The sequence below is a fragment of the Cheilinus undulatus genome, linkage group 3, assembly GCF_018320785.1.
Source record: "Cheilinus undulatus linkage group 3, ASM1832078v1, whole genome shotgun sequence".
Taxonomy (NCBI): Eukaryota; Metazoa; Chordata; class Actinopteri; order Labriformes; family Labridae; genus Cheilinus; species Cheilinus undulatus.
The window spans coordinates 46344833-46358515 of NC_054867.1; the positions used below are offsets into that span (position 1 = coordinate 46344833).

General features: G+C 40.1%; 1 protein-coding gene and 1 long non-coding RNA gene across 2 annotated transcripts; both read left to right on the forward strand.

Annotated features, from left to right (window-relative positions):
• The first annotated feature begins 1048 nt into the window (after window positions 1-1048).
• Window positions 1049-5546, forward strand: LOC121507392. Its single transcript, XR_005991712.1, has 3 exons — window positions 1049-1130; window positions 3146-3176; window positions 4979-5546. It is a non-coding gene; the product is annotated as an uncharacterized LOC121507392 (long non-coding RNA).
• A 3066-nt stretch (window positions 5547-8612) lies between these two features.
• On the forward strand, window positions 8613-9679 carry LOC121507326 (protein ALP1-like). The gene is made up of 3 exons (XM_041783607.1): window positions 8613-8630; window positions 9161-9272; window positions 9375-9679. The coding sequence occupies exons 1-3, from the start codon at window positions 8613-8615 to the stop codon at window positions 9665-9667; spliced, it is 423 nt and encodes a 140-aa protein (XP_041639541.1). The 3' UTR covers window positions 9668-9679.
• Window positions 9680-13683: the final 4004 nt, after the last annotated feature.

A 13683-nucleotide genomic window follows, 5' to 3' on the forward strand; every position in this document is an offset into this window, starting at 1 on the left:
GTATCCTCTTTAGGTATCTTATGATTTACTTTCTCACCTCCATCCAGTCTCTAATAAACTGTAGGTGTCAGTGCTATTTTACATGCCTTTCTATCCATTGAATAAATGTAATTTAAATATAAAAGGTAAGGTGGTTTCTTTTGTGATGGTGCTTTGTAATCCATCACTCATGCAGCAATGTACAGTGACAAGACAAAAATGGTTTATGTGTTGCAGTGTTGTTTTGGTTCCAGCGGGTGGCAGTATTGTACAAATGAATGGTTCAACAGAGGGAGTGGAGTGACTCCATAATGTTTGATAAGCCCTGCCACACTGGTTTAAAACCTGGGGTCTGGACCACCAATGTTGTGGGGAAGGGGGCTGTCTGCTGTGAGGATGTCAACATTTGAATTGCACAAAAGAAAAAAAATCATGATTACCACAAATAGTTTAGGGAAAGAAAGAACTTTTCTGTTGGAATTTTATCAATGAAGCAACAAAAATGCTTAATTCTTGTATGCGGGTCCTGGCAGGGCTTAGTGTTTGTAAGAAAGAAGTAAAGGAAGAACCTTGAATGGAAAAAGGTTGGGAACCACTGCTCTAGCTTTACCAATATCCTGAATTTACAAGGTATATTACACTGGAATTAAAGTAAGAGTATACAGTATTGAACAGGCTGCTTTAATTTGCCCTAATGTCCCACATTTTGACGTTAAGAAGCTGTTTTTTGGGTACAGAGGCCCCCCAAGGAGATAGTAGATCTTTACTTATCAGGCTACCTTAAAAGAAGTAAAGACAGATGCAATTTATCGAAGAAAAACACTGAAAACACAGGAAACACAACATTTTTGCTGTTTGGCCTGAGTAGTAATGTCTCCTAGCTCCCTTTTTGTTCTTTTTATTGTCATATGTATGTGAGTTATGAGCATCAACAGTCAAGAGTAGTAATTAATCGTGATTTACGGTAGCTAGCATGACTCAGCGCCACTTTTCTGGGACTTACGGTAATTACGCATCACGTTTTGTCATCGACGTTTTGGCGGGAGACCGCCGGCCCTCTGAGTAACGCCCTAAATGAACTAGGAACAAACATAAGTGCTGTGTGGCGTAACCGCTCCTCCCTCGGTACAAAACGTCTCATGGCATGTCGAGTAAGTATGGAATATGTTGTCAGCGGTTGTATGTTACTGTTTTGGGCCAGGAAGGCAGTAAAATGGCCAGAAGAGAGAGATAAGACGTGTTAAAACAACAAAAACCTCCACTAATTTAGAAAGAAAGCAAGCTGGTCCGCGTCAAAAGACGTCATTTTTTTCCTAATAACCTGTTGAACACTGCAGTGGGCAGATTTTAAAGCCAAGTTTCAGTCTAAAATGAATCTATGTTGGTCAAAAATGAAGTTAATTTTAAAACAATCCCCTGGGATGAATCGGTGTTGTGTTCCCCCCTGTATGTTGTAGAAAATCAGCCTAACAGGTGAAATGACAGGGAATTCCAGTAGATGGAGGTACAGTACTCGTTTTGCCGTGCTTGCTCAAATCACATGTTGCTCACTGTTTTTATGCTGCCACACTGTCATTAAATTTGACCCCTTTAAAAAAATTAGCGCCTTATATGATTCTCAAATAAACAAAAACAAATACACATTGGCACTGAAACATTTAAATAAAGAAAATAAACAAACATTAATAAGTAGGCATATCACAGCAAATTTACCTGAATAGATTTAACTTAAAATGAATAAATTTGACTTAAAATATAACTCAGAGTAATGTTTTCAGATTTGTTTTTTTCTTTAAGAAGTGTTTTATTTAACTTTTAACTATGATTATGCACTCCATGATGAGTAAAATAAAAACACCTCTACAGCTAACAGTAGTACAGAGCATAGTCTACTCATCTGATATATTTTCCAACCAACACCAACAAATAAATCTTTCTATATCATAACCAACACAATATTAGATACAACTAGGGCTGAACAACTTTGAAAAAACATCTAATTGTGATGATTTTGACTTGTGTTGCAGAATAGATGTGAAATTTTGTATTGAAGGGAATGATGATTATATGTCATCCTTATATTTAATCAGAAAAATGTTCAAAAATGAAGAAAGTACAGTGCTTAAAAAAATTTATTAGACCACCACCCAAGTAAGGTTTATGCCACAGCTGGCCTAAGTTAACAGCATTGGTAAAAATTGATCAAACCAAAATCATTTTTTATGTTTCTGCAGTGGTTAATACACCAATGTGTAGAAGCTCTTTAACCCAAATTATATTTTTTAATGCTAAAATATAATTATTATTGTTATCCATGATTTTTTTAAATTTACTAATTTACAAAAAAACCTGAAAAAATAGTAAAGCACATTATTATTTCTTGATTAATATGTCAAATTATAGTTATTGACTTGCATTCTTGAAGAGAAAAATGAGTTTTAGTGGTTGAATGTTATGCTTGATTAATTTCTGACTTCTCAGAGAAGCCCAGTGAGCCGGCTCAAATTTGGGTGAATTCAGTTTGAAATCCCTCATTCCTATTCAAAATGGTAAAACGTGGAGAGCTCACTGAAAATGAAAGAGTCCGCATTAAAGCGCTTCATGATGCTGGATGGTCTCTGAGACCAACATGACAGGTGGCCTAATAAATTTGTTAAGCACTGTATGTTTTTTGTAGACTATTCTAAAAAAATGTCCCAGAATAATTGCATATTAAATGCATAACATCTCTAATGCTGCAAAAAGGTTTTAAACCAGTATTTGGACACAAATTTCAGGTTAAGAAATATTGCAACTTCTGCGATTTGAAAATTGCAACATGCCATATTGTGATTTAATCTAATTTTCCATTAATTGCACAGCCCTACTCATTACTAAGCTGTTTTTACTCAAAACACCTGTTTTCCTTACTGTATAGAGCTGTTTTAGAAATATTTCCTACAATAATAGAGCTATTTTTCTATAAAGACATGGGTAATGCTTTATGTAGATCTGTATCTTACTCTTAATATATTGGCGTTTCTCCTCATATAGAGCTACATTTTACCCTAAATAAACAATTTGGCCTCCTTTCCACCTATTAATGGAAGAACATCAGAAGACATTTTTTGCCTATATATCAATATTAGACTTAATTTTCTAAAATAAAGAATTAATTCTATTGCAGATTTGACAAGGATCCAGGAGCAGAGCATGAGGTGAGTTTATTTGATAACAACAATAGTAAAAACAACAGTGAATGTTCTGGCTGGTGGTTGGCAGAAGAACTGACAAAGAGATGTAGACACTGCAAAAAAGAGGACCAACTGAAATTAGAAAAGAGAAACTTACTGAAAAATCCCTAGATTCAAAGGTTGAAGAGGAGCCAGGTTACCTGACTAGAAGCTGTTGTACACAGGTGTCGAGTTCATCAAGAGGTTAGGAGATCTCGATTGCCGAGGATTATCTGTAGCCGTGACTGTCCATGAGTGATGGCTCCTGGATTCAAATTTTAGTGGGTTTGGTTAGAGTTTTACTCCACGTGTTTCTACACAAACTCTGGCAGTGGCTGCTAATAAATACACTCAAAAAGTGTAAATTGTACTGTTTTGGGGGTAAAATATATGTAACTGGAAAAATTACACCCCAGATTTTCCTGTGTACCAACAACATAAATGTAATGGTATACTGGTGGCGTATGTCTGTTCGTGATTGGTTATATGCGTATGTGTGTTTGGCGAGTGAGAAAGTGAATGAGCAGAACCAGAGGTGGTCTAGTTCAGTCTGAGTCTGGGTCTAAATTTCGTGGTGTGAGTCGGTTTATACCAGAGGAGCTGAAATGCCATTTGTGCTGTTTGAGCTTGGTGTTGCTGATAGTAAAGGCCCCATCTTATTTAAGATACAGGCGGACTCTCTGTGTCTGCTTACCTCTTGCTGCTGACTTGTACAAAGTGAAGGGGGTTAACCAAGGGGGTAGTTATAGCTTTGAGCCTGGAGAAGACAATTAAAGGGGACATATTTTACCCTTTTAAGACAAGTTTATATTGTTCTCAGAGGTCCCAAAAACATGCCTGTGAAGTTTGTTGCTGAAAAACACTCTAGTATAGGATTTTTGCATGTCTAAAAACCCCCCTCAGAACTAGCTGTTTCTGTGTCTTTGGCTTTAAACGGTAATCAGCTATCTGACTCCGCCCCTGACCACACCCTGCTTAGGAATTGGATGTGGCACCCCTGATGTTACAGACACTTTTATCCAAAGTTAAGGACCTGACTGGTATTTGAACCATCAGTCTCCCAGACAAAAGTCAGCAAGTTAACCCACTGAGCTCTCCAGCATCTCAGCTGGCAGCTGAGAGGAAGATCAGTAGAGGAGGGCGGAACTTTCTTTCAAGCGGGGAGGGCCAACCAAACCTGGGGGCGGGTGCTTTCTCCACATGAGACATCCTGAGGCTAAAATCTGAGAATGGCTTGTTTTAGGACACATTTTTTTAAAGGTGGAGAAAGAGAGGGGGGAAGGGAATAGATTTTTCTGTTATTTGAGGGGATGTGGACAGGCCAGGGGTACGTACTTTTGTTAGAAAAGCCTGAAAAAGTGATTTTTGCAAAATATGTCCCCTTTAATGATCGCCTTACACCTGATAACTGAAATCACAGGAGCGCGCTGCGACTTCAGAAAGACTCTCACGATTTTACTCTGTGGAATTTAGTCTGCCACTTTAAAATTGCTTGAAAAGTCACTAGGTGTGAAGTGGACTTAATTCACATGATGTGAGCTGACATCTCATTAAACCTGTTAAGAAGTTGGACTGAAATCTCAGCGTATGCCCGGTTATAGAGGTAGCAGTTAACCTAACCAGCATGTCTTTAGTATGTGGAAGGAAACCATTGTACAAGGAGAGAACCAAGAAAATTATTTAAAAGCTCTTTCAGTGCTCCTCCTTCACAATAAAGCTGCTTTGTTTGTGTTTTAGTGCTTTAAATTGTACGATGATGCATCTGATAATATCCATTTCTCATACAGGACTCTGTGGTATAATGTGATGGTTAACACACGTCCTGATGCTTGTTGTTGTTGTTGGAGAGATCTTCAGTGTTGTGGTGACACGGCCTTGTTCAGAGTCACTGCCGCTCTCCTATCAGCAAACACAGCACTGACCTTCGCACCCACTCAGCTTTATAGCCTCTGTACAGTGTTAGGCTGTAGCTGGCGGCCTGGTAAGTGAAGCGTTACAGCAGGCATGTATGGACTGTCAGAGAGGAGCAACAAGGGTGGAAAAAAGTCACATCAGCTGGAGTGACAGCGCTGGTTAATTTGCTGTGGCTTTAAGCAGCGTACACATACATGGGCATGGAGAAAGGCTTTTCACAGACTTTCTCCTCTCCAGAGTATCGCTCCCAGAATATAGGTGACCCTGTGACCATGGGCTGTTTAACTGAATAGGTCCCAAAGGTTGCTGTTGCTGACATTAGCGCTGGACCATCACCAGCAGAGGCAGCATGAACAACACTTTTGTGTTGTTAAGCTGCAGATTTATCACCTACTTTTTCCTGTTTTAAACAGTCCAAGCAGAATGTGAAAGCTCCTCAAATTTAAACTGACTGAATCTTCACAGTATTTTCTTGCTGAATATGGTATTACTGTCATATGATTAACAAGACTAAGTTAAAACCAAGTATACGGCTGAGTGCAATTATCTGGGAAGTCTACTGAAATGCCAGACTGAATTCTGTGTTCTGGCAGAGTGGTTAGTTTTTGTGGTGTGTAATTGTGCTGTCCCTTATGTCTGTGGGTTAAGAATTGTAGAACCCTAAAGCTTAAAACATAAAGACCTGTCAGCAGGAAACAGCAAATGTGATACGCCAGATCAGCTCATATATCCATTGCATGAATATATTTTACATTCATCTGGGAAAGCTCCAATAGATAACGTTTGGGAAGGGCAGGACTTTTCAGAAAATCTTCAGAAGGTGATTGATGGAACGCATACCCTATTCTTGTGTAGACTACTGCTGCCTTAGATTGTTAATGGTGGTGTTTTATCTAAAATTGATGCCAAAGCCGGTCAGGAGACTAGTGATGGGAATTACGGCTCTTTTCAGAGATCTGGATCATTCGGCTCAGTTCAGCAAGAAGAGGCAGCTCTTTCAGCTTCCAAACGGCTCTCGGCTCTGTACCACTTTAGCTTTTAAATTAGATGAAATAAGCATTTTTTGACCCATAATTAATGTAACTGCATGTTTTCTTTCTGAAACTGTTGGACTAAATCCTTTTATCTTCAGAATAGCAAATATTTTACATAATGCCAGCTGCGGTTGCCACAGTTTCCAGCAGAGAAATGCAATCTAGAACCCACTTCTAGCTGTTGATTTTCAGTTTTACACACTGCACCTTTAAAAGGGTAATAAACAGGCTTTCCAATGGTATAAAATTCATTACCAAGAAGCCTTGTTACAACAAAGAAATGTTGTACCAAACACAAATTGCCTTACTTTTTGTTTTAAGTTTATATTTACTTGAATTTAGACCAGTCAGCTACATGCAATTATAACTTTCATTTAATCAGATGAGAATTGTTTGCCTTGGAGCATCATCAAATCATGTACATCCTCAGTAAAAGGCTAAAATATTGCATTCAGCGGAGGGATGTACTAGTCGCCTCTCTTGTTGGTGGAAATTATCCTGTACAGACTGTTAAAAATAACAAGAAGAGTCCAGAAAATATACCTGGGTGGTCTGCCCGAGAATCATCTATGTGTAGGAAACGCTGTAATCACAAGGAATTATTTGAAAAAAGTTGTTGTTTAATTTTTGTCATCATTGTGTGCAAGAGGGCTCCCCAATGGAGGTCTATAAAGATTGGGAACCCCCTGATTTAGACAATATGCAGACTGTGTCCACACTGTTTGATGGAGTCATTCCTCTAGACATCTGTCCAGTTAAATAGATGAAGTTTTCAATGCCTCAGTGCTCTGCTTTTCAGTTATTACATTTAAAGGCAATGTTATTATTTCAAAATGCATGGTCTAAAAATGTAGTCAACCCTAAATCAGATATACCTATCCTAATGCTCAGAGAAAAAAGTATAATTCCTTTTGTGTAACAATTACAACATGCCACTCCTACTGCTGCTAACATGTCTGAATCTAACCCTCACAGCACACACAAGTATTCCTCAGTTACCCCCACCAAACTTATAGCAGACAAAGTTGAGTTTCTTGGTACAGTCCCAGCTCTCCCAGTGCTCTTCCTTCAGTAATAACGTCCCACAGCGGTGCCTCAGGGCAGGGCAACGCGGCATCTCGTCCCCCCTCCAGGCCTGGTACATCATCTTTTCCCCATCCACCCACAGCCAGCTGTCAGCCAGGTAGCGCAGGCCAGTCCACACCCGAGCCGTTTGACTGTCGTTGCTTATCTTCAGGACTTCCTCCTGAGCAGCTTCAAACATCAGACTGACCAGATCGCTCTGCCGGTCGCGACAGTACTCTAGAGCCTCCTCCCATGTCTTGTTTTCCTTCACCAGGACAGCCTCCATTTTGAAACAGTAGGATGAAAATGGCCTTGCACAACTCTCGTTTCGCCAGCCATTCTTAGTCTGAATCACACATCTATCTGCTTGTGCTGTTGCATTTTCTTTTCCCCATTTGAAGAAAGATGCAGGTCTCCCATCCGACCACATCCACTTGTCATTATCATCCTTGTGGAGGCCGATCCAGACATTAGGCCTCCTTTGGTTATTTTCTCCTGTAACGCTAAGAAGTGCGCTATTCTCCTTACTGCTGAAGACCGAGGACATTTCAGTGTAATGCTGTCTGCAGTGCTCTCTAGCCTTTGACCAGGTCCTCATTTTGTGGATATAAACATGAGAAAACAGAGCCAGTTTGAGCAGACCTGTGATGATCAGAAATCTCAGAGCATTTTTCCTCATATTGACTGTCGTTTTCCCCTCTGAAGCCAAATCTCATGCCGTCAACAGTTTTTAAAGACCTACAGGAGAAGTATCTATCCAATCAGCATGCACCTCATGCCGTTAAGAAAATAAGTCTTACAGCGCACAGGCTGGATACAAATGAGGGTATTCAAATATTTCCAAATGAGTTTTTATGGAAAGCATCAGCAGCAGGCTGATTTGACCATGGAGGAAATAGCATGTCATCCTCAAACACCTGTTCCAATAGTCACTGATTTAATTCTAGATTTGATATGAAAATGAGCACAGGATTCAAATAGATCATGAAAAAGTCTTTTCTTTTCTTACGGTAACTCCTGAACGACTTTCCCCAGTGTAGACTTACTCAGAAAACCAGACATGCAGCCGAGGTCTGCATTTCATCCGCACAGAAACAGTGTTTTGGAAGGCCGTAAACGCTGCTTTTTGAAACTGGGAGCCCATTGCACAAAAGTAGAATTGAGACATCCAGGATGAATGACTGATCTGGGTTCATCGAATCCAAAACAAGAATGTTCAGGCTTAATTGGCTGCACAAAGACCAAGCCAGGATGAGCAGACACAGATTCATCAAGCCAGGTGAAACCAATCCTGGATTAGTGCGCACATGCGGCTTCCTCATATAGACCCCGCCATCGATCACAGATTCACTGATTGACCATGACAACGTGAGCGGCGTACTTTTCCCCATCAGAGGCAGAAATCCTCATGGAGGCTTACGAGGAGGTAAAAGACCAAATAAAAAAGAAAGGCAACACCGCCACAGTTATAAAACGAGAGGAAGCGTGGCAAAGTATTGCAGACCGCCTGAATGCGTAAGTAGTGCACAAATACACACTCACTGCTCTGCTGAAACCATCACAATTACAATCCAAATAGTTAATTAACATCTCCGAAAACGTAGTTGTACTCTGATTATGAATCATTTGAAACTGTAAATGAAATTGACTGCAGTTTGTGTAAGTGTAACTCCATCAGATTGTAAAATCTTATCTTAGCTCCTCATGCTCCATGCTCCTCTGCTGTTTCATTAGCCTATGTGTATGCAAGTGTGTGTGTGTGTACATAGATTAAACATGACTGGGCCAAAAAATCCCCCTCAGGTGCCCATGAGGTGGTTTTTGTGAATAGGAAATCCTTTCACAGCATTAATGTCCAGGTGAACATGACTTTTTCAAATTTTCAGTTAATGAACACTGTGCATTGCTTATGATGTGCATTGATTGGTTTAAATTGTCTTCATCTTGTAATTTCAGAATGTCTGCAATGCTGATTGTCTCATCAGCAATGTTGTGGCAAAGTGGCCTGGCTCAGTCCATGACTCCCAAGTCTTTTGGACCTCTGGAATCTATCAGCACCTATCACAAGGTGAGCCACACAAGGTCTATTAATAACCACTTTTTACATCATGGCTGTGTCAAGAATGTCACTCTGTTGTGAGGTAGTGATGATGAGATTTTGTATTGACAGGTGAATTCTCTGGTGTGTTGCTGGGGGACAGGGGGTATGCCTGCCAGCCTTTTCTCCTGACACTATTCACAGACCCCCAGGAAGCACAGCAGGCCTACAATCATGCCCATGCCAGGACAAGGGCCAGGATTGAAATGACCTTTGGCCTCCTGAAGGCATGCTTTCACTGTCTTCAAGACTTAAGGGTCAGCCCTTTGAGGGCATGTGGCATCACTGTGGCCTGTGCTGTCCTCCACAATGTGGCCTGCCTGAGGAAGGAGAGGGCCCCCAGAGTGCCATCACACATTGACTAGGACAAACCTGCCATCTTTCCTGACAATATGACATGCACTAGTAGAGGGAGCTGTTTTTTTTTTTTTTTTTTTTTTAATTAAATTTAAATTGATCTGGCCTCTTATGTTGTTTGTGTTGTATACTGTGTGTATACAACCTTGCAGGGAGGCTACTGCATCCATTCATTTGTTCATTTGTTGTGTATGGATTTGTCCTGCATTTATTTCAGCGTGCAGACATGTGGGGTGTATTATACACAGACCTTTCAATGTGTATTTATTCTTATGTTCTAAAATATGCTTTGATTCCATGCTTTCTATCTTGTAGAGTCAGTGTGTGACTTCAGTTTTGAAAGGAGCTGATGGTTTACTTGCTTTGATTTATCCTTATTCAATAAAGGAACTTCATGTTACTCTTTGATGTCTGTTTATATTTATATGCCATATATAGTCTATGGGAAACTGTAAATTATCTAATGATTGCAAAATCATTTAAAATAATCATTTATCTAAAATTACTGAACTTTAATACAACAATGTTTACATAATGACAGTGGGTCCAGTTGAATGTGATAACATTGTGTAGTGGGGCAGTGGAATAACTATTGGTTTCCATTTGTGGTGACTGCTGACTGAGATAAGGGATGAGATTAAATAGATCCTGGAACTTAGCCTGGTCTGGAGCAGGCTAGCTCCACAGAATAAATCTCCATGGTAACTTATGCCATAATAAATCCTGCTTTCCACTATCCCGCTTTTGTGCAACCTGATGACGGATAAGTTGAGCCAGGATAACAAAGGTATCCCAGCTTAATCCCTTATCCTAGTTTTGTGCAAAGGGCCCCGGGTCTCAGAGTAAACAAATCTGTAAAAGCTTACCATTTCATCTCCGTGTGGACAGCCAACACAATCTTTCTTGAAACGATTATGTCACACATAGCATAGCCCACTTAAACCACATGCGCGGGTCAAACCAAAACAACAATGGTGGAATACAGGATTGTGTTCGTGCTGCTGAAGCTACTGAGCTTATTTTGGCTTTTACAGCCAAATCTGATGCTCCTTTACCACAACCAAGAACAGCATACGCCATATCTTCTTAAATCCACTATGGAGAACAACCAGAAGGACAGCTAAGAAAGTTTTGGGGAGTTTTCCGTAATCCTCTTCTCTCTTTTGGTACAAAAAATCACAAGGCCTTTTTTGTAAATATGTTCATATTTTGAAAACGGCTCCTTGTCAGCTGCAGGTCCACAGGTAGGAATAGTTCCTGCTTGTTTATTTCCTTTATCATAGCGGGGTTGGAGAGTCATCAGAAAGTCATTCCTGCTGTTGTCATGGTAATTTAGAGCATTGTCTGACAGTTAAAAAAGGCAAAAAGCCAACAAAGTTGTTTATTCTGTTCGTGTTTCTGCTCTGACTGTGAACTGTCTTCACCTAGCACGCCAGATGGATGTGTTTCACACATCTATCTGGTAAATCTTCCATAGAAAGCGTTTGGAAAAGGGCAGAGCTTTTAAATAAAAACATGGAGGGTGACTGGATGAACATTCTGTCTGTCACATCTTTATGGGCCAATCAGAGCAACAAAACATGTGACGTAGCCGTTACTGAGGAGTAAACTTCATAGAAAACTGTATAACCCGAACCATAGTAACTGTAGACATGTCAGTGCACAACTTTTGTCATTTTTTAAATGAAAAAAACTCAACGCTTTTCTTTGTACTTTTACAAAGAAATGTCAAGTTCTGATAAAACAAACACTGTAGCAGAATCCACGCTAATGTCTTCCGTCATTATTGCATCGGCCTCTTGTTGCTGCCTGCATACGCCACCACTCTGCCACACCCAAAAGTACTGCCCCTCGATGCTGATTGGTCCTGTCACTTTCTATTCAGGCCCAAACGGTTCAGATGGGAGAACCATCATGGCCAAGATGGATTCACCAGTGAGAAAACAGGAACGTGGGAATCCGTCTGCTATGCGAGGCTAGAACTGTCTGGAGTCGTAGGACCAAAATGTCAAACATGTCAGAAATCCATCCGACCAGTCAGGAGCAGCTCGTCAGGCCATAGTCAGGCCATGGTCGCCTGTTGTACGCCCCCCTGTACAGAGCGTGACAAACGACGCCCAATCCAACTGAAAGTCTGCCCAACATTAAAGTGAGTTGTGCGACTCAAAATTCATGGCTGAATTGGACAATATCGCAGTGTATGCCCAGCTTTAGTGAGGATTTCTTGGTAGTAGTGAGATTTGAGAGTTTCTTCCACGGTTGTGGGACTTACCTGCCAGTTGCTGTCAACAGAGACAACCTGATTCTAATTTTTCAGCTGGGTACATCAGTGTCCAGAATTTGACTGGTCTTGTCTTTCTGTTGTTCAGCATTGACATCAAATTCCTTTGTAACAGTAAACAAACTGAAACAGTAAATTGGATATAGGGTAAATTTGTGCAAACTTTGAACTAAGTGCTATGGCATTTACTCTCTTTAAAGAGAGAGTCTGGAGTATTTAGAGTGTCCTTTTCCTGTGTTAGCAAATGAAAATACATCAACTTCTCTTCCACTAAAGCATGATGCCTATGTGGTGTTTTGAATACCACAATTGCATTTTTCATCACAAACATGCAAACCCCAGTCTTTAGTTCTGCATACTTACTTCTGCTCTTCCTCCATCAAATCATCGATTTGCATTTCAGCAGAAACCCGACTCAAGGACTTTGTAGAATTAAACCACGTTATCACAGCAGTAGAGACAGTTTTCCTTTACCAGCGCTGGAGTTTTAAATCTCTGATGTTTGCTTCATTAAACACAAGGGGTTTACATTCAATTTAGAGCATTTAGTGAGTGCTTTTTAACACAGGGTGATTTAGTTTTTCATTGCTGTCAGGGGAGATTAAATCAATTTTGTGTTGCTTGCATCATATTTTAAGGTAATCAGATTTTCAGGGATCAGGAGACGGCAGCACTGCTTTAAATGATGTGCTGACTGTTTCTGGTAAAGTATTATTCTGAGCTATCTTTCAGTAATATTATGTGCATACAGTACCTCAAAGATCTGTTTAGATGAGGACAGTGCAATAATGACACAGCAGAGATTGGAGATGTGTGTTTTCATATTTTGATACTGATCCCCCATCCCCTGCTTTAATACAATTAATGGATCAAAAATGTTCTTTCATGTCCCCTTAATCCCTGTAATCAGTGACCTCTGTGCCTGTAGATGTCACTTTCTGACACAGGGACAAGTCGGAGCTGACCTGCATGATTTCTGTGATCACAGCACAATAACTACACTGTGTTCCAAATTATTAAACAAATGATATTTTTCTCTGATTTTACTAAATCATCAATGCAAATGACCTTATAATTTTCAAGTCATCAAGGATAACTTTTTTTTTCAAAAATAAAAAAATTAAAATGCACTGTTCCACATTATTAAGCACATCAGAGTTTGAAAACATTTTATAGATTGTAAAGAACTGAAAATGGTCATTTGTTTAATTTTCAGCATTAGGAGGTCATATTTACTGAAATCAAAGCTATTTCAATCAAAAACATCTCAACAGGCCAAGTTACATGTTAACATAGGAGCCCTTCTTTGATATCACCTTTGCTCTTCTTGCATCCATTGAACTTGTGAGTTTTTGGAGAGTTTCTGCTGGAATTTCTTTAAAGATGTGAGAATAGCCTCCCAGAGCTGCTGTTTGATGTGAACTGCCTCCCACCCTCATAGATCTTTAGCTTGAGGATGCTCCAAAGGTTCTCAATAGGGTTGAGGTCAGGGGAGGATGGGGGCCACACCATGAGTTCCTCTCCTTTTAGTGATGGGAATTCTGCATTTCATACAGAAACGTGGTCCAGTTCTAGTAAAATGGACGCAATGCTATAGCTATATCTGAAGTATTTACCTTAGTGGAGGCAGCCATTACACACGCTCATAGCACAACTCTGTTTGTATGGCTCTGAAAGTAAAGTCAGTCAGTCAGTCAGACACATATGGACCAATGGGTAAGGCTGAACTGTGCGGTCAGCCAA